This window comes from Bos grunniens, chromosome 2 (genome assembly GCF_055505025.1).
Source record: "Bos grunniens cultivar Pamir isolate PY7600 chromosome 2, Bosgru_T2T1.0, whole genome shotgun sequence".
Taxonomy (NCBI): domain Eukaryota; kingdom Metazoa; phylum Chordata; class Mammalia; order Artiodactyla; family Bovidae; genus Bos; species Bos grunniens.
The window spans coordinates 69054509-69075946 of NC_141166.1; the positions used below are offsets into that span (position 1 = coordinate 69054509).

The 21438-nt window shown below is 35.7% G+C and overlaps 1 protein-coding gene across 4 annotated transcripts in view; it reads right to left on the reverse strand.

The window, feature by feature from the left end:
• Positions 1-652: 652 nt before the first annotated feature.
• The window catches only part of DPP10 (dipeptidyl peptidase like 10), an 805225-nt gene continuing 784439 nt past the window's right edge, over positions 653-21438 (reverse strand). For all 4 annotated transcript variants that reach the window (XM_086367433.1, XM_086367444.1, XM_086367459.1 and 1 more), the window contains 5 exons: positions 8943-9042; positions 8631-8689; positions 8450-8522; positions 4937-5010; positions 653-3042 (listed from right to left, as the gene is read on the reverse strand). In XM_086367433.1, the coding sequence (XP_086223559.1) occupies positions 2908-3042; positions 4937-5010; positions 8450-8522; positions 8631-8689; positions 8943-9042 (441 nt within the window). In that variant the 3' untranslated portion in view covers positions 653-2907. The remainder of the gene's footprint in view (positions 3043-4936; positions 5011-8449; positions 8523-8630; positions 8690-8942; positions 9043-21438) is intronic.

Genomic DNA, 21438 nt, shown 5'->3' on the forward strand with positions numbered 1-21438 from the left:
GACCATGCTGGGTCTTCACTGCTGCAGGGGCTTTTCTCTAGTTGTGATGTGTGGGCTTCTCATTCTGGTGGCTTCTCACATTGTGAAGCACAGGCTCTAGGGTGTGTGGACCTCAGTAGTTTCAGTTCCCTAGCTTTAGAGCACAGGCTCAGTAGCTGCTGCGCATGGACTTAGCTGTTCTGTGGTATGAGGGATTCTCTGGGACCAGGGATCGAACCAGTCTCCTGCATTGGCAGACAGATTCTTTATCCCTGAGCCACCAGGGAGGCCTGAGATTCATGTTTTGAAGTGAGTCCTCTGCCCTAAATTCTGTCAAGAAACAAAAACAATCCACAAAATCTATTTAGTCCCAAGTGTTGACTTAGAAACCTCAATGGAGACAATTAAGATGAGAAATTGCTTTCTTTTTTTAAAATAGCTTCAAAATATTATATGCCCACCTCTGTGAATGACTGAATACCACTTACTTTCTTATTATGGAACTTATAGTTTATTTTGAGTCTTTTTTTTTTTTTAACTTTAGGGGGAAAACAGCACTTAGAAAGCTTGCTCTTGCAAATAATACTTGGAAAGTTCTAGGAAACTATTAGAATTTATGAACACATATGAAATAATGAGTCTATGACCAAGGGCAAATGTATAAAAGACAAAATCCAGTTAGATGATTCCTTTAATGTTTGGTGCCTGTGTGTTTTAGTGAGCATCTCCCTTTTCCAAAATAGCCCAATTATGAAAAGCCAGATAATCACAGGAACAAATATTTTCCACCTTCCTACAAATCAGTAGTTTTCACTGGATATCTATTTAGCCTTAAAGGTGAAAGCGGGTTCCAGACTAATGTCTTTCATGTTAGAAGCTGTATTAAATTAATTGAAAAATAAACACTGATAATAATAATAAAACAAGAGAAATGAGGAACAGTAAAAGGTACTTTTTAAATGTTACTCAAATAGACAATAACACCACATCTTTCAAACAACATAATTATTTGCATCATAAAAACTCTAGTTGTTGAAATTTAAAATATTGATTCAAAAGCTTCAATTGGACTTCAAATCAGCCTAAAAAAGAAATTTCCATCTTAATAAAATAGGCAAAGCTTTCCTTTTACACTTATTTTTTAAAACAGTATACTTATTTTTTTTAAAAAAATGTGTTTTACTAGTCTTGAAAAAGACCTGAAATGGATCTTTCAAAAATTTTTCCCATTTTAAATGGAATCCAACACAGCAGTGAAGATGCAGCTCCAAAGAATATGGGAGAAAAGCAGAATACCCAAAAAATGACTTATGTATTTCCAAACACCCAGATTTTAGGGTTGATGCCTTCATAAAACAAGAGGGTTACTGAGCAATTCCACGAAATTTTTAAGTTTCCTCCTGGTATTCTGATGTCATTATAATCTAGCCTGTCCTAAGAAATTTTTAAAACCACAAAAACCCAGTCTTCTGCCTAGATTTACCTGAACTTCTGTGCTTGACTTTTGGACATATCTTCTGGAAGATCCCTCCAGTGAAATGAGAAGATATTCTTTGATTTTTGTCAGAAAAGTTAATATTCTCATGACTTAAATTGACTTCATTACAGTCAAGTTTATTTTACACTCTCAATTACTCACTACTGCAAATCAACACAGCACAGAAATTAATGCATTTTGTGCCTTAAATAGTAAACACTGCTGTTTGTGAACTTTTTTGGCCAATGAATAAAAAGTATTTCATTTCTAAATCTCACCAGAAGGATTTAAATTAAACAATAACAGATGCATTGGGCAGGCATGGGATACTAAAAAAGAACTGGCAAATGAAATAACCCAGCTCTTTGCTTTTACAATGAAAATGAGAATTGGTTTTTCATTGAGAGAAGAAAAAGGATTAAGTGTTTTAAAAAAGCGTTTTCCACCAAAAGAGCAAAATAGCACTCAGTGGTATAGTATTGTTAACAAAATTTCTTTATCAGAAACTATAATTTAATATTTAAGTACCTAATTTACATGTGACAAGGTATCATATTCAAAAAATTAAACTGCAACTAGAAAACTATTAACCACTAAAAACAATACCAAACACAACCCAAACATTTATAGGAAAGCAATAGCTAGAATTTGAATTGAAAAAAAATTTCATCATATTTGGCTCATTAAACAAAGCATCCATTACAGCCTGTAAGCATCTCTTCTAAGTCATCAAGTTTATCCTTTGTAGCATGAATAACATGTTAAGATAGATTTATTGACTGCATATGCACACGTGTGTATACATATTGTGAGACGTACACTCATGTGTTGACTTAAAGATATTGTATCTACTGATAACTGGCTGAACTTTGGAAGGTGCTGAAACCCATATTTCTACATGACCTGTGACCCATTTAAAAATGTCTTTTTATAAACAGAAGTTACATAAAATACTCTGGTTTTATTAACTGACTCTTTTCTTAAGCATCATAATAGACAATGAAGGAATTGCACTTATTTTAAAGGTACAGTAAAGTGTTAGATTGCAGCTTGGCCATCAAAGATCAGGGACTGTAGTACTGAGAAGTTGTGCATTATATGCAAAGATGACGGTGGCCACTGAAATTAAAATGAGAGCAATTAATTACAGAACAAATAGGGGGATAACAGAAGAAAACATGCACTACTCCTACTTTAATGCAAAACTAATTTCTCCCCGGAAACCAACCCTTTGACTTTTCTTACACAAAGAAACAGGTTCTGCACCCTTGGCAACACAGTAGACATGGACTTCTGTATTCAAATTCTAGTTCATTGTCTCTGAGTGTGCTGTTCCAGTGTCATCTCCTTAAGCTGCCCTTGAAATTCTGGAGCATCTACAATATTACAGTCTCTTCGTTAGGTTCCATTGAGCCTCAATATCCCCTTCCGCTCTATATAAATAGGGTCTTTTATTCATCTTCTTCTGGTTCCTGTGGCAACACTGGTATTTCTTCCTTTAAACAATCACTGAAGAATCTGAGAATTGTGCTGTAGAGATGATACTTGCTCTTCTCAGATACGTTATGGCCTTCATCTGGGTAGACCTAAGATATTGAATGGAAAGGAGATTTAAAGTTGTCAAAGAAAGCCTTCTCTCTCAGAATTCATTACTTCAGCTCCATGGCAAGGGAACTTCAGAAAACAATATTTAACCAAAATCTCATGGTATTCAATTCTGAGTCTTTCATGCTAAATATTTCATTTTTATTTTAATTAGATCAAAACAAGACACTTGAGACAAAATGAAATTTTGTGCCTGTGAATCAGGATTTGTTAGAAATTCCCTGGTGTTCCAGTGGTTAGGATTCTGCCCTTTTGCTGCCTGGGGGCTGGAGTTTAATCCCTGGTTGGGGAACTAAGATCCTGCAAGCCAAAAAATAAACAAATAAAGTAAATAAATTAGGATTGGTTATCCAAAAAGTTAGAGCCTTCTATGTTCACACTGAACAAGATGACATTAATATCAACTTAGCTACATTTTGGGCTGTTTCATCCTGACTATAGGCCCCTGACCTCCCTTTACAGTATTTAATGTAGAAAACTGGCAACTGTAAGTTCATTCTCTGCCCCTTTGAAATTTATATAAATCTTCTTTCAGACTTTTGTCAGTTTTACAATCCAGGAAATATCTTTCTCAAGGACTTGGGAACCATCTCTCTCTCTCTTTTTTCTTTTTTTTTTTTTTACTTTTAGTTATTTTTGGGGGCAGGGGGACTGCACCATACAACATGTGGTTACTTAGTTCCCAGACCAAGAATGAAACCTGCACCCCCTGCATTGGAAGCACTGAGTCTTAACCACTGCACCACCAGGGAAGTCCTGGAAATCATCACTTTAAAATGTAAACACTGAAGGAGAGAGCATCCCCATTTCCCAGTCTCCAAGTTATCTCTTACCATAAAGGTACAAGAAAGTTTACTTTTCCTTTCCTTTCCTTACTTTTACTTACTTTACTTTTCCTTGGCCTGTTACCAAACACCAGGACCAATGAATCCCTCATGGGGACTCTCAAAAACTCCCCAGCCCATTGTTTCAAAAGAGTTGAGTTTAGTCTTCCTCCCTTATTGCAGTAGTCCCAAGTAAAATTTTCCTTGTTTGTTTACTTTGGCACGATGAAAATTTTACTTTGACAGTGTCCTTTTCAATATAAACAACATGAGTGATTTTTTTAAAAACATAAGTGAACATATTGTCACAGCAATTCCTGGGTATAAAGTTTTTAGCTAGTGCCACATTTCCCTCTGAGTAAAGCCTCACAGTCTATGGTCAGTGCCATGACCCTCCATTTGTTTATTGCTACATCTTCATTTTTCATCATTCTAACCGTGGTACCTATACTTTTGATAAGCTGAACCACTTTTAGTTCTTCCAAATGCTTAGGAATGAAAGTAACTTTATTTCCCTTTCATAACTACTCCACCAGACTGAAAGTTCCTTGATGTGTAAAGTATGTCTTCTTGATCCATTTAGTATAGAGACTCATGTAAATTAAGTCCTTGATAAATATTTACTAAATATGGTTGAATGCAGAAACGTAAATGATGTTTTCTCTTTTCCCTTTTGTCTTGTGATATTTACTCAAAACACTTCGCCCCCTATCTTTCATGAAAAGAGTGATGGAGACCATAAGAAAGACAAAAGGACCAGAAGGGAAATAAAATTTATCATTTTAAAAGAATTTCTTATCAATGATAATGAATAAATGTCTGAGAAACAAGCATTTTTGAAAGAGTTTATGCAATTCACATGTAAAACAAGATGATCTACATTCTCACTGTAATAAGGAAGTAAAGACAATTTGGTAAAAAAAGAAAAAAGAAGAACAAAAATCAAAAACAAATAAAAGGGTGGGAGATGGAATCATGCAAAAACTGTGTTCTGTATCTCACGACAAGAAACTAAGGTAGAACAACACATTATTCTGAAAAAGTGGCTTACCTGCATAGTATAGTTCACTCCAGCTTTTATTAGGTGTTTGATTAATTCTGCTGAATGCTGGAAATGAACTTTGGCTGCAAGAAATTAAATTATGATATTGAAGGAAATACATTTTTCAGGATTAAAACGTTTTTATAACATTTTTTCAAAGAAATTAAGTATTTTACTTTACATCCAGTGCACATTTAAAAGACTGATACCTAGCTTTACCTGGAAAGCCAATCTGTACAATGGTAATAAAACTTTGAGCTTCACATTATAAAAAAATACATTAAAGCAGGAGTTACTACTAAGTCTCTACTTACTCTACAGAATTGTGGTTAGATTTACTTTACTGAATGCCATTTATTATTTCTAATTATTCACATATTTTATACCATGATAATAATTTTAACAGAGTGAATGCCTGTCTGGATAGTAATACAGCAAACCAGCCTTCTTCGTTTCTGAGGTTTACTAGGGTCAATCTCAAACACTGACATTCTGCTTTATATCAAATTAAGAAGAAAAGCACATCTTGAGAAAATAGCATGCATATCTCATTCAGTTCAGTTCAGTTCAGTTGCTCAGTGGTGTCCAACTCTTTGCGACCCCATGAATCACAGCACGCCAGGCCTCCCTGTCCGTCACCAACTTCTGGAGTTAACTCAGACTCACGTCCATCGAGTCAGTGATGCCATCCAGCCATCTCATCCTTTGTCGCCCCCTTCTCCTCCTGCCCCCAATCCCTCCCAGCATCAGAGTCTTCCAATGAGTCAACTCTTCGCATGAGGTAGCCAAAGTACTGGAGTTTCAGCTTTAGCATCATTCCTTCCAAAGAAATCCCAGGGCTGATCTCCTTCAGAATGGACTGGTTGGATCTCCTTGCAGTCCAAGGGACTCCCAAGAGTCTTCTCCAACACCACAGTTCAAAAGCATCAATTCTTCAGCACTCAGCCTTCTTCACAGTCCAACTCTCACATCCATACATGACCACAGGAAAAACCAAAGCCTTGACTAGACGGACCTTTGTTGGCAAAGTAATGTCTCTGCTTTTGAATATGCTATCTAGCTTGGTCATAACTTTCCTTCCAAGGAGTAAGTGTCTTTCAATTTCATGGCTGCAGTCACCATCTGCAGTGATTTTGGAGCCCCCCAAAATAAAGTCTGACACTGTTTCCACTGTTTCCCCATCTATTTCCCATGAAGTGATGGGACTGGATGCCATGATTTTCATTTTCTGAATGTTGAGCTTTAAGCCAACTTTTTCACTCTCCACTTTCACTTTCATCAAGAGGTTTTTTAGTGCCTCTTCACTTTCTGCCATAAGGGTGGTGTCATCTGCATATCTGAGGTTATTGATATTACTCAGGGCTAAATATTTAATGTGGACCATATTGGTTTCTCCTCTTTCTTTCTAACTTGCTACTCCCTGAACCTCAGTTACAAAACCGAAATAAGTAGCATAGCAGCCTAAGTGTGGGCAGCAACATTGACCTGAACTAGCTATGAAGACTTGGACAAATCACTTCAATAATTTTGTGTAGCATTTTGCTCATAGGCTGCCTTGGCTGTACATTCTTAAACTGTGCATCTTCAAATTTCTGTAAATAACTTTTAAGCTAATGTGTTTCAACTGTCTTTGTAAAAGTAGGGCAGTCTTACCAATAGTTTAGACTTCATTGCTCTAATGCTATGGTACTGATTGATCCTGCTACAGAGCAGACAATAAAAGACTCTAAATAATCATTTTCATCTTTTAAAATTCTGGTAATCTTTTCCAACATTCTCTTATTGTACTTAATGGGAAAATTGCCATGTCATTTCTAAATAACTGCAAATTGCTCCATAAAGGTAAGCTACCAGAAATGCTAATAAATAGGGTAATGACTGAGGTAAAATGATACTCTATATACCTCATTTGTTTATTGTAGAAAACAAATTGAAAAAGACTCCATCATTCAGCTTTATGGATAAAGCTGAAAATAAATGTGCAAATGGATTTTCTAGTTTTTTTTTCTGTTTAGTTTCTAGTGCAAAGCATGTTGATAATTGCCGTGTATCCCTTCTTAAAACTAAACAGAGGCATTAAGTCTAATTGGTTGAGTTTCCTGATTTGATGATAATTTTGAAAGATAATACTAACAATGGTAGTATTATATTACTATTGATTGACTGCCTATAATCTATGAGTCCCATATGGAATATGTGTGTGTATGTGTGAGTACATTTGTTGTGTGTGTGTGTGTGTGTGCAAACACATAGGTGCATTTCCTTTGAAGTGATCGGTGTTGAAGGTCTACTCACATTTTATCAGGTAAGTGAAGCAGCACAGAGCACTGACAGTTCCCTGTGCTATTCCTCAGGCTCTCATCAGTTAGTAGGCTTTTGAAGCAAATCACTAAGTAGGGTGAAGGGAGGAGGATTGAGCTTTGCCTCTTTGAGGTGGGGCACCTACAAAAATGGTTTGGAAATCTACCTAAGGGAGATTTGTCTCTTCTCCCTAATTTACCTATTTATTCACATATATACTATAAACATATACATACTGTATATTGGTATTGATATGAGCTCTAATTTAACTATTTTAACTATGACCTGACATGCTTAAAAGTCAAGTTTGAGGGCTAGTGTTATCTTCACTGTAAGCCCTTGTTAGTAATATTCTCTGTAAAATGGGATAAAAATACTGAGGCAAGGCAGGGTAGACTGACAAAAACAAGTTTAAGATTTAGGAAATATTGCTTCAAGGCTTTGCTTCTCCTTGTTCACTTGCCAGGTAGCCTTGGATAAATCAGTTTCCTCCTTGAAATTGATTTTTCTCATCTGTGAGTGGAGCTATAAATACTCAGCCCTCTGTTGTAAAATTTCACATAAAATAATGTGAAAAAAGATATAATTTCTTTGAGCCACTAACACTTCAGGTGAATATAAAATGATATTATTTATTACTAGTAATATCAATCACATCCATCTCCAATGTATAAAATAATAAAAAAGGAGGTGATATAAAAGTGCTTTTTTTGTTTTTTGTTTTAACTTAAGTGAGAAATCTCATCAGAATTTCATCTCAGTGCTGGCACCTTTTGCTATGCTGTTGTTTTTCAGGTTAGAGTCCATGTGCGGTATGCTGAACAACATGATCCTAGTAGTGAGTAACCACACATGGTTATTTATATTTAAGTTAATTACAATTAAATAAAGTTTAAAAATTCAGTTTCTCAGTCATACTAAATATGTCAAGCACACATGGCCAGTGGCTACTGTGCTCAGCTGCACAAACATTTCCATCATCACAGAGTTTTACTGCACAGTGGCTGCCATCAAGCCCCATTGCCTCCTCCACTCTTAGTCCTGATGTCCTTCTGTCCTTCTGCCCACTTCCTACCAGGTATCCGATTGCTTGTGCCATTCTCTTCTGCTCTCCTCCCCAGAAGGTTACAGCACCTCCTGTAAGCAAATCCTTGGAGGTGCCCCTTTGTTCAAGGTCAGACTCCATCAATAAGCAGCAAATGACACTAAGCAGCTACTTACTGTCAGCAGTCCCATGGATTATTAATATATTTTCTTCTTTCAAGCCATGAATATTATGTAGCACACTAGATGCCTATAAATAAAAACACAAGAATCTGTATATAGAGATTAACCTATATTTGCATTCAGCAGTTTTAGAATAAAAATACTATTCTTTACTCATTGCTTTTAAGTTAGTTACCTGGTATGTGCTTTCGTCTTTTGATGGCATACCAAGATATCTTTCAGAGAAAGCTGAGGCTATGATCCAAGAACACAGAAATTTAAGGATACACTAAAAACCATTTGACTAGCACATTTCATTATTTAGTTTCTACCTTTCACATTTAATTGTCATGCACCAGTAAAACTGATCGAATCAGAGAGGTGATAAACTGCTGAAAACATCTCTGATAGTACATGGTAAATGACCTCGACTGAGCATCTCTACGTGAGGACTTTTGTTTCTATAAATCAATACATTATTTTAGGTCAGTCTGCAGGAATTACTCACCATACAACTTCAAGTCTATAATGGGTGCAATCACTGATCCACATTTAAAAAGTTTTTCATCTGATTTTAAGATCATGGATGCAATATAGCCACCATAGCCCTGGACAAAAAAAAAAAAGGTTTATATATGTAAGATTATTGATTATTCCTGGAGACATTTTAATGTTTTACCTTTTGGTCACTGTTAGTTAATATACTAACTGGAGAAGGAAATGGCAACCCACTCCAGTGTTCTTGCCTGGAGAATCCCAGGGACGGGGGAGCCTGGTGGGCTGCCGTCTCTGGGGTCTCATGGAGTCGGACACGACAGAAGCGACTTAGCAGTAGCAGCAGCAGTTAATATACATATCAGAATGTCTCATAATGCTCCATCTTTAAGCAAAGAATACACAAAACATGGTTATGTACAGATGAAAATTTTGAAAAGTTATTTAAATTTTTATATAATGTTATTTCAATAACTTTAGGTAAAATATAAAATTTATTTATCATCAAGTGTCAAATATTTGCTCTTTGATCTGATATCTGGGAATAGATCCAAATAATTTGAAATCAGGGTAATATGTGCATGCATGCTAAGTTGCTTCAGTCATGTCCGACTCTTTGTGACTATGGACTATAGCCCACCAGGCTCCTCTGTCCATGGGATTCTCCAGGCAAGAATACTGGAGCGTATTTCCATGCCCTCCTCCAGAGGATCTTTATGACCCAGGGATTGAACCCCCATCTGCATTAGCAGGCAGGTTCTTTACCTTAGTGCCACCTGGGAAGCCCAGTGACTAAATCATGTATCATTTTAGACATATATATTTAACAAAACAGCATATTCATTTAATAAAACATTTAAAATTATGATTATTAAGAATTAAGAAAGTATTAAATGTTTAATATATATCATCACAACTATAGATTCTGTTTTCAATCCACACAACTAAACATTTGAAAGAACTCATATATGATAAATACTTTCGCTAGTTAGATGTATTGGATTATTTTTAAATTCAATTTTTAAATATCCACCTTGAAATGCTTTTGAACAAATCTAATTATACATTTTAAAAATATATAAATCAAGGTGTCTAGTTTTCTTTTGAAGACTATTTTTCTGACTAGAAAAATTTAAGAGGAGATTTTAATAACTATAGTAATGCTGGGTTAAGGGGATGACCTAATAAGTTGTCAGTGCATTTTAAGCATTAATTTTTGCTGTGCTCTTGGTGTTGTGTTTTATTTTGCCAGACATTGGAATATCCTGAGAGGTATTATTAATAAAGATATTAATATTCAAGCCTTAATAGATGGGGAAACAGTGGAAACAGTGTCAGACTTTATTTTTTGGGGCTCCAAAATCACTGCAGATGGTGACTGCAGCCATGAAATTAAAAGATGCTTACTCCTTGGAAGAAAAGTTATGACCAACCTAGATAGCATATTCAAAAGCAGAGACATTACTTTGCCAACAAAGGTCCGTCTAGTCAAGGCTATGGTTTTTCCTGTGGTCAGGTATAGATGTGAGAGTTGGACTGTGAAGAAAGCTGAGTGCTGAAGAATTGATGCCTTTGAACTGTGGTGATGGAGAAGCCTCTTGAGAGTCCCTTGGACTGCAAGGAGATCCAACCAGTCCATTCTGAAGGAGATCAGCCCTGGGATTTCTTTGGAAGGAAGGATGCTAAAGCTGAAACTCCAGTACTTTGGCCACCTCATGCGAAGAGTTGACTCATTGGAAGACTCATGCTGGGAGGGATTGGGGGCAGGAGGAAAAGGGGACGACAGAGGATGAGAGGGCTAAATGGCATCACTGACTCGATGGACGTGAGTCTGAGTCAACTCCGGGAGTTTGTGATGGACAGGGAGGCCTGGCGTGCTGCGATTCATGGGGTTGCAAAGAGTCAGACACGACTGAGCAACTGAACTGAACTGAAGTGAATGCAAATGGTTCATGATAAGCTCTACTTGTGAAAGATTTGAAGATGATTCTAGTGTGTTTTGGTGCTATAGGAAACTGTTATTTTCTCTATAACTCTTGAGAAATAAATAATGTCATTTATGCTTTTCTAAAGCATCATTTAAAAATGGGTACTGGAAAGTCCAAAATGTAATCAAACATTACTATAGTGGTTGAGAGAATATATGTGAAGAGTAGCAGAATATACCACCCAAAAGTACACCACTTTGCATAGTAATTATTTTGAGCTGTAAGCACTTGCAAAAACAGCTAATCCAGAGGGAAGCTTTTCTTTCTCTGAATGCCTGTATCTGCCTAAAGGCAGATCCTCCAAAAGTAAATCAATTGTTCAAGGGCCCCTACCTGGAAGTTTCATCACTGAGGGAAGATTGATTCTTGTCACAGGAAAGGAGACTAGAAATTGACACCACACCCAGACTCACTGTGTCACAAGCCTTGCCTCCCATCTATTCTTCTAAGGCCCCATGTGTTTCCTAACACTAACTTGAAAAGAAAGTGAAAGCATTGGTCACCCAGTTGTGTCCAACTCTTTGAAACCCCAGGAACTGTAGCCTGCCAGGCTCCTCTGTCCAGAGGATTTCTTAGGCAAGGACACTAGAGTGGGTTGCCATTTCCTTCTCCAGGGGATTCGCCCCACCCAGAGATTAAACCTGGGTCTCCTACAATGCAGGCAGAGTCTTTACCATCTGAGCCATGAAGGAAGCCCAGAAATAATTTACTCTCTCTTAACATACCTATATCCCCTCTTCTCTTTCCCTGTTGAAACTGAGCAGGTCTGAGGGGCTCCTGGGCACAGAAGACTATCTGTTCCCCTTTTCTTGTTTGTAGGGAGTAGATAAGATTCCAACATCCATGGCCTTCCCTGAGTTCCAAAGGGCAGGTTCAAACTGGCTAATCAGGGAAGGGAGGGGATGCAGAGAAAAGGGAGGAGTAGTCAAAAACAATAGTACAGCATATTAAAAAGCGGAGATATTACTTAGCTGATAAAGGTCCGTATGGTCAAAGATATGGTTTTTCCAGTAGTCATGAATGGATGTGAGAGCTGGACAGTAAAAAAGGCTGAGCACCAAAGAACTGTTGCTTTCAAACTGTGGTGCTGGAGAAGCCTCTTGAGAGTCTCTTGGACAGCAAGGAGGTCAAACTTGTCAATCCTAAAGGAAATCAACCCTGAATATTCACTGGAAGGACTGATGCTGAAACTGCAGTACTTTGGCCATCTGATATGAAGAGCCAACTCATTGGAAAAGACCCTGATACTGGGAAAGATTGAAGGTAGAAGGAAAAAGGGACAACAGAGAATGAGAGGGTTGGATGGCATCACTGATTCAGTGAATATGAGCTTGAGCAACTCTGGGAAATAGTGAAGGACAGGGAAGTCTGGCGTGCTGCAGTCTACGGAGTGGCATAATGTTGGACATGTCTTAGGGCCTGAAAAACAACAAGATTCACTTCCTTGTAAAGAGAGGGAAACATAAACACAGATTTTCTTTACAAATGTAAATGTCCCTTGCAAAAGGGTAACTTCTACTCTGTTTTTAAAGCTTCTCCTGTTTATGCTGTTTCTTGAAATAATCAGCTCAAAAAAATGTTTTGCCAAAGAAACATATTCTGGGACGGCATATTCTGCTCCTCTTCAGAAGTATGAAGAAATGAATGAGTCATACAAAGCATGTAAATAAATAGCAATTATAGAGCAAAAGTGTTGAGAGACTGAAAGTTCTCTTCCTATAAGGAACTTTTCAAGTTTCTAGTTCACTATCGTGAAGATTGAGACCATGGTGTTGCAGACAAGAGGTTTCAAATATTTCCCAAGCTGCAACAGTATTCTCATAGTGAAAAATGCATCTTAGCTGATAACTTTTCTGGTTCTAATTCCATAACTACCATGATTTCTGATTATGATTATGATTCTGTTATTATATAACTTCACTACTTTGAGAGAATAACTGAATAACTATTCTGAGAATAAATGTATATCATATTTAAATAATATAAATTAATAGATTGTATTGTTTTTTATCTCAGTTTCACATGATTCCCGGAGTGAGTCTGTTTAACTCCAGGAAGTAAGAAAGATATCTTTCACAGGAGGGGCAGATCTCAGAAAAATACCTGAAAGTTCTTTTTGAGTTCAATTTGAGAGTCTTTTTAAGTTCATATTCTAAACCAGTAGATTTGGGATAGGGCCCAAGCTTTTGCATTTTTAACAAACTCCCAGGAGGTCTTTATGTTGCTGGTCCATATTTTGAATAGAAAGTTCTTATTGTGTAATAATGTAATAGGGATTCCCACCAGACTATCTTTCTAACTTCAGCCAGAATTCCCTAGACTAGTGGAACTTTATATATATGTGTGTGTGTGTGTGTGTGTACCAATGCCCTCAAAATCAATTGAATCAATATGTGTAGAATGGGCTGTGGAGTTCTCCATGTGATTCTAAGTGAAAGTGCTGTTGTAAATCACTGCTACCGCATAAGACATTGTATCTGATTTCTTAAAAAACAAATATCTGGCTTTTGGGATCAATGAAAGTAAATTGAAAACTTAACAATATTGAAAGGTTTAGAGTAAAATTCTCTCTATAGCAGTTAAAAATCTAATTCAAAATACTGCTTTAATCTGATTTATTTCAGTTAATAAATTCTATTTTTAAAAGAAAATCAATACTGGCAGGATTAAAATTAATTTTAATTGCTTACCTTCTTCTCTATCATTTCATATTTATTTACTGAATATAAGAACAGATCATAGTAGCTTTATCATAGTTTATTTATGGAATCTCCATACTGTTCTCTGTATCAGTTTTCATTCCTACCACGTTACTGTATGTAAAATGGATAGCCAGTGGGAGTCCATGTATGATGCAGGGAACCCAAGGCCAGTGCTCTGTGACAGCCTAGAAGGGTGGGATGGGGAGGAGGTGGAAAGAAGTTCAAGAGGGAGGGCACATATGTGCACCTAGTACTGACTCGATGTGTGAAAAAAAAGTCACCATATTGTAAAGTAATTATCCTCTAATTAAAATAATAAAATATATAATAATAAAAAGATCATGAAAAAGTTCTTGGAAAAATAATATCCCACAAGATGTTAGGAATCTTAAGTTCTAGTTAGATATGGAATGGTGCTTTAATTTTCAAAGCAACTCATATCTATCAGGAAGATGCCAAAACCCGGGGTTCATCATATTGACTGCAGTTAATGAGAGGATGTTTTTATTAATGTGATATAGACCAATAATGGTCAATAATTGGTATAGGCTGCTATGTTTCAGTTGTGCTGTCATCTTATTGGTATTCTCAGTGATCAGATCTTTCCATTCATTACAATTGTTACATCATGTGCATTTGCAAAATATCTTTAGCATTACTTGTAAAATTTTAACAAATTTATCTAGATTTTTAAAAGTTTATTCTGTGGATTTAAAGTATAGAAAATGTTATTTCTTTAAAAAATATATTTTACCCTTGGTGTAAGAAATTGAATCCAATAGACAAAAGGACTAGAAGAGCAGGGGAGAGGGGAAATCTGTAATACCATTTTACTGAGGACTTACATTTTCATGGGACTCATGTTTTGAAATAATAAAGTGACTTTTTTGACACAGTGTGCAAAAAGGTTTCATGAGTGAGTGAAGTCGCTCAGTCGTGTCCGACTCTGCGACCCCATGGACTGTAGACTACCAGGCTTCTCTGTCCATGGGATTCTCCAGGCAAAAAACCTGGAGTGAGTTGCCATTTCCTTCTCCAGGGAATCTTCCCAACCCAGGGATCAAACCCAGGTTTCCCGCATTGCAGGCAGATGCTTTACCCTCTGAGCCACCAGGGAAGCCCTAAAGGTTTCATGGTTGTAATCAAAAATACATAGTAACAGAGCTGAAAAAAAAAAAAAAGTTTTCCTGCAGCTTTAGACTTGTATGATTCCCTCTGAATCACATCACTTCTAATATATAGTGAATTGATTTGAAGTAAAAATACTGTAAATACTTTATGAATAATAAAATTTATTATATTAATTTGCATGAAAACTGTTAAATTTGTTTAATGTAATCACATATACTATATTAAAATTTTTATATTCCTGCCTTCCTAGAAGTGACTCAGTGTCCCTAACAAACTCTTACCCATATTGAGACTATTATTAATAAGACTATAAATAATAAATAATTACCTCCATAGGTTGCTTGAAAAACTTCCATACTTATTGCATTTAAAATTTCTTTTACCTTCCCCAGGAAGGTCTCTTGTCTCTTGTCTCCTCAAATTTCCCTATTTTAGACCAATCAATATCTCCTAGTGAAATAGTTCTTGTCTCATGATTGAAAATTGCTAACTCATCTTTAATCTTGATCTCCTGTCTCTCTGCTTCACTTTTCTGAATTGCAATATCATGTCTGACATTTTATATACTTTTCTAATTATTTGTTTTTCATTTATCTCTCCTCATTGCATTAACAATTTTTTAAAAAGATAGACTTTATTTTTGCTTTTGGTTTGTGTTGGTGACTTCTATATGTCCAGCAACTGAAAAGTGCTAGGCACATAGTATACACTCAGTAAATGTTTGTTGAATGAATACATTTTAATTCCATTAATGCTGGCCTGGTAACCACAGCAATACAAGTTCTCAGTATGATGCATATAGGGTATTAAATTTTGCCATTTATTTTTAATTTGTGTCATCAATCAAAAAAATGTCAGAAAAGTTTTTTTCAGCAGTTTTTTTTTTTTTTTTTTACTTTTAACACTTAAATATAATTACTTGGTACAAAGAATGTTAATATTATTATATTGTATTTTATGAACTTGATTAGGTCATAAGGATAATTATTCAAACTAAATTGGTTTAACATCTTTAATCATGTTATTTGAATAATTATTGAGTAACAGATGGCCACTTAATGGCTAAATATGCTAATAGTATAAGCTTTCCATTTATCTAACAAACAAGTTAGAAAATAACACTGACAAAAACATACTACTCACAATAAACATTAAAATGCACTAAAAATAAACAATACATAGAAATAAACAAAGCAGGAAAGATATTGACATCCATAAAGAAAACTAAAATTTCTATTGAAAAATGCAAAAAGGATTAAATAAAAGAGATGTACTATGTCATTCAATCAAAGCAGCATCTTTTGAAAATTTTAATTATTCTCAAATTAAATATTGTTTAAATTAAATTTTAGTTAAAAGAATATAGCCAAATGTTTTGCAAGAATTTGAGAAAGTGGAGAAAATAAGAGCAGTAGGTCAAAGGTATCTTGAAAGAAAAGAACAAAAAGTGGGAAATATTTTAAAATATTAAAATGAATTATTATTAAGCATACTATACCCACCAAGGCTTCCCTGGTGGCTCAGATGGTAAAGAATCTGCCTACCATGCAGGAGACTTGGGTTCCATCCCTGGTTGGGAAGATCTCTTGGAGAAAGAAATGGCAACCCATTCTAGCATTCTTGCCTGGAGAATTCCAAGGACAAAGGAGCCTGGGGGTTTGCAGTCCATGGCATCACAAAGAATTGGAGGCAACTGAGCAACTTCCCTGGTGGCTCAGCTGGTAAAGAATCTGCCTGCAATGCAGGCGACCTGGGTTTGATCCCTGGATTTAGAAGATCCACTGGAGAAAGGAATGGCTACCCTCTCCAGTATTCTGGCCTGGAGAATTCCATGGATTGCTACAGCTTCCTGCCTGTAAGAGTATAGTTGATGGGCAACAGCATAATATATCAAAAAATGAAGCACACAGAGGCAAATATTTTTTAAAAATATTAAAATATCAAATATTATATTTTGGTGAGCTTAGGGAAAAATTCAACTGGCATAATTACATACCTATTTGAAAACTTTGGAAAATTGGAACAGCAAAAAAATAAAATAAAAATTGAAGTAATGATAACTGTACATTCTCCAAATTTGATGAAAACACTAAAGCCAAAAAGCGCAGTGTATTCCCCTAAGGGATAAGGGTTGGCTATCTAGCAGGAAAGAGAAAATCCCAGAGGAGAGAAAGAACATGAAATGGGTTCAATTCAAATGTTTTTGCAGCTGAAAATCAAATAAAACATAAATACCTTGACAAGGCTTACAGTCTGACATAAGAAATGAAATAAGAACACAAATAAATATAATGTGCTATATTATGATATAATGAATATAAGAAACGACTGACAAAGTGTTCTTTCAATACACAGGAGGGAATGATGATTTCCAGTGGGAGAAATTTAGTGAATAATTAATGGAGGCAAGGACCTCTGAATGAGACTTAATAAGAAGTAGAATTATAAAACCCATGTACAGACTTGAGGCTGTTATTAGAAATAAATTAAAAGTTATGAAGAAAAGCAGTGAAGTAAAAAGTGGAAGAAATACTTATAACCAGTAAAAATTTTGGCTTAACTATATTGAAGAAAATTCATTTGGAACAATAAATAACTCTCAGAATAAGCTTAAAAACTATGTTAGGTAATAGTTAAAACTTTTTAGTTAATTTTGTTTACCTATAGAATATGTGTGCAATATTAAAATGAAATTGGATATAAAAAGTCAAGCATTATCTTTTATGTTGGCTGAAGTTTTTCTCTAGTATCCATGTGATAATTTTGAAGAGAATGCATTTATTTAATCAGTGCTTTCCTGGCATTTACAGGCTTATTATTTCAATTAATAGAATATAGGTAGGGATGTTGTCCAAAATTATATATTATTTAACACAAAATACATTTTTAGAAATACTAAAAACTCTATATTCCTTAATCAGGTTACAAGGGTAGAAAGAATAATATTGCTTTTCAAATTCTGAGAGACTAAACTGAACAAATTACACATAAAATAAAAAATATTGACCAATTTCCTAGAGTGCTCTATTTCAGCTTTATGGAGACCAACAGTGAAATGTACCTGAAAACTTCCAAGCAAATTTCATTCCTGCTGACAAAGTCAATTATAATGAATGAAATCAATTATTTAGTGAGGGTGATATAGATGTAGATATAGTTATATACCTATAATAGACCATAAAAAAACAGAATGAAATTTAGACCAAAGGGAAGAAAAACCTGGAAACTCAATCAAATAGTTATACAGCTAAAGGAAATAAGTCTGTTAAAGATTGTTGATTGAAATTAAAATTCCTGGCCCTCTAGAACACCTCACTTGAATCATAACATTTTTCACAATAAATTATAACTCAGCCTAGAATCTTAGAAGGGAACAGTGCTTTAGCCTCATTGATGGTAAAAACATGAAGTGTGGCAATACCATTTCTAGCATTTGGTGAAACTGACATCTTAATAGATTCAACTGAAAACAAAACCAAAACTAAACAAAAAATAAATACATAAAAAATGGTAATTAAAAAATAAAGAACTAAAACAACTAAAAGTAATTTGGAATACAACATTGAGCTGGCACAAAGGTTATGAATTCACAAAGGCCAGATATTGCTGAAAACTGTGAACTTGAGAGGTAAACAAGCATAAAGCCAGTTTTGCTTGCTTGTTTCTTTATTTGTTTTGCAAATGCAAGTGATTTAGGCCTTCTGCTATGATGACTCAATGCATGATGTAGACAAAATGCATAGATTCCAAACTAAAGGGAGACTGTACAAAGCTCTACCCCTAAAGATGACAAGAGAAAACTATGCTGCATAAAAGGATTGGTGAAATAATTTTGTTTTCATTCTTGTCATGAACTTGTACTGAATCAATGAAAAAAACTAATCTTGACTAAAAATTTGAGCCATAGGTCAACATTAGTGTTTGCTGACCCAATGTATCATGTAAGTATAATTAAAACAAAACAAAGCAAACACAAAAATACAAATGTAATATAAGCCTTAAAGAATCCCAAGTATAAAATCCCAGTTTTGATGGAATTAATGGAAGACAATTAAACATATTCAAAGAACCCATCAAATCCCAAACATGATGAATAAAAAGATATTCATAACTATACACATACTGCAAAAATTATAAAATGCCAAAGAAAACATATCTTAAAAAAAAAAGTGAAACTGGCAATATTTCTTAGATGCCAGTTCTTCCTAGGTGATCCACAGATTCAGTAGAATTCCCAAGAAAATCCCCGTGGTCTATTTTTGATGGTCCATTGTTTAAGACTCAGTGCTTCCAATGCAGGGAGCATGAGTCAATCCCTGGTGCTTGAATTAAGATCCCACATGCTGTGTGATACAGTCAAAAAAAAAAAAAAAAAAAAAAGATTACAAAAGGTGATTCTAAAATTTATAAAGAAATACAATGTCTAGATGAGATAAAAGAACCCTGAAAAAGAACAAGACAGAAGAACTTCTACTATCTCATTTCTAGATACAATATTATTATAAACAGTGATTTTTAGTATGTCAATTATATCTCAATTTAAAAGATGAAAAAAAGGGAAGAACAGGTTTGTAATTATAATATGCTCCCTCCGATTTAGTAGGATTTCCCCCGTGGCTCAGAGGTAAAGAATCTGCCTGCCAAGTAACAGATGCGGGTTTGATCCCTGAGTCAGGAAGATCCCCTAGAGAAGGAAATGGCAACCCACTCCAGTATTTCTTGTCTGGGAAATCCCCTTAAGAAAGGAGCCTAGCAGGCTACAGTCCATGGGGTCACAAAGAGTCAGACATGACTTAGCCCGGCTCAGCAACACCAAGAAATACCAAATCACTATGTTGTGAAAACAGACACTAAACAGGAACTAATGCAGTATTGTAGAGGTAGGTAGGGGAATTGGATGAAGGCAGTCAAAAGGTACAAACTTCTAGTTATAGGATAAATAAGTACCAGGTATATATAATATACCACATGATAAATGTAGTTGATACTGCTGTATGTTACAAATACTCCTTTGTGGATCACTGTCTTGTCATGGTGAAGGGGTTTGTGTATCTCAGTGAAGCCATGAGCCATGCCCTGTAGGGCTACCCAAGACAGACAGGTCATAATGGAGAGTTCTGACAAAACGTGATCCACTGGAGGAGGGAATGGAACACTACCCCAGCACACTAGCTGTGAGAACCCCATGAACTGTATAAAAAGACAAAAAGATACGACACCAAAGGAAGAGCCCCACCTGAGGTTGGAAGGTGTCCAATATGCTACAGGGGAAGAGGGAGGAGGTCTTCTAATAGCTCCAGGATAAATGAAGTGACGGCCAAAGCAGAAATACTTGTGGATTTTTCTGGTGATGAAGGTAAAATCTGATGCTGTCAAGACCAGTACTGCATTAGAACCTAGAAAGTTAAGTTCATGAATCAAGGTATATTGGATGTGGTCAAGCTGAAGACGGCAAGAAAAAACATCAACATCTTAGGAATCAGTGAACTAAAATAGACAAAAATGGGTTAATTTAATTCAGATGACCATTGTATCTACTACTGTGGGCAAGAATCCTATAGAAGAAATGCTGTAGTCCTCATAATCAACAAAAGAGTCTGAAATGCAGTACTTGGTTGCAACCTAAAAATGGCAGAATGATCTCAGTTCTTTTCCAAGACAAACCATTCAACTACACTGTAATCCATGTCTATACTCCAACTACTGATGCCAAAGAAGCTGATCAGTTCTATGAAGACCTAGGAGACCTCCTAGAACTAACACCAAAAAGACATCCTTTTCATCATAGAGGATTGAAATGTCAAAGTAGGAAGTCAAGAGATAATTATAGTAAAACATAATTTGGGCCTTGGAGTACAAAATGAAGCAGGACAAAGGCTAATATAATTCTGCAAGAGAATGCACCAGTCAATAGCAAACATCGTTTTCAACAACACAAGAGATTATTTTAGACATGGACATCACCAGATGGTCAATACTGAAATCAGATTGACAACATTCTTTGTAGCCAAAGATGGAGAAGCTGAATACAGTCAGCAAAACAAGACCTGGAGCTGACTCAGATCATCAGCTCCTCATAGCAAAACTCAGGCTAAAACTAAAGAAAATGGGGAAAATCACTAGGCCAGCTAGGTACAACTTAAATCAAATCCCCTATGTATATACTATGGAGGTGACTGATAGATTCAAGGGATGAAATCAAGGAAACAGTATTCCTGAAGAACTATGGACTTAGGTCTACAATATTGTACAGGAAGCAGCAAACAAAACATCCTGAAGAGAAAGAAATGCAAGAAGTCGAAGTGCTTGTCTAAGGAGACTTTACAAATAGCTGAGGAAAGAGAAGAAGAAAAGCAAGGGAGAAAGGGAAAGGTACTCCCAACTAAATGCAGAGTTCCACAGAAAAGCATGGAGAGACAAGAAGGCCTTCCTCAATGAACAATGAAAAGAGGAAAACAACAAACAGAAAGCATAAGACTAGAGATCGCTTCAAGAAAATTGGAAATATCAAAGGAACATTTCATCCAAAGATGGGCATAATAAAGGACAGAAATGGCAAAGATCTAATAAAATCAGATCAGATCAAGAAGAGATGGAAAGGATACACAGAATATCTGTACAAAAAAGATTTTAATGACCCGGATAACCACTATGGTGTAGTCTCTCACTCACAGCCAGACTGTTGCCC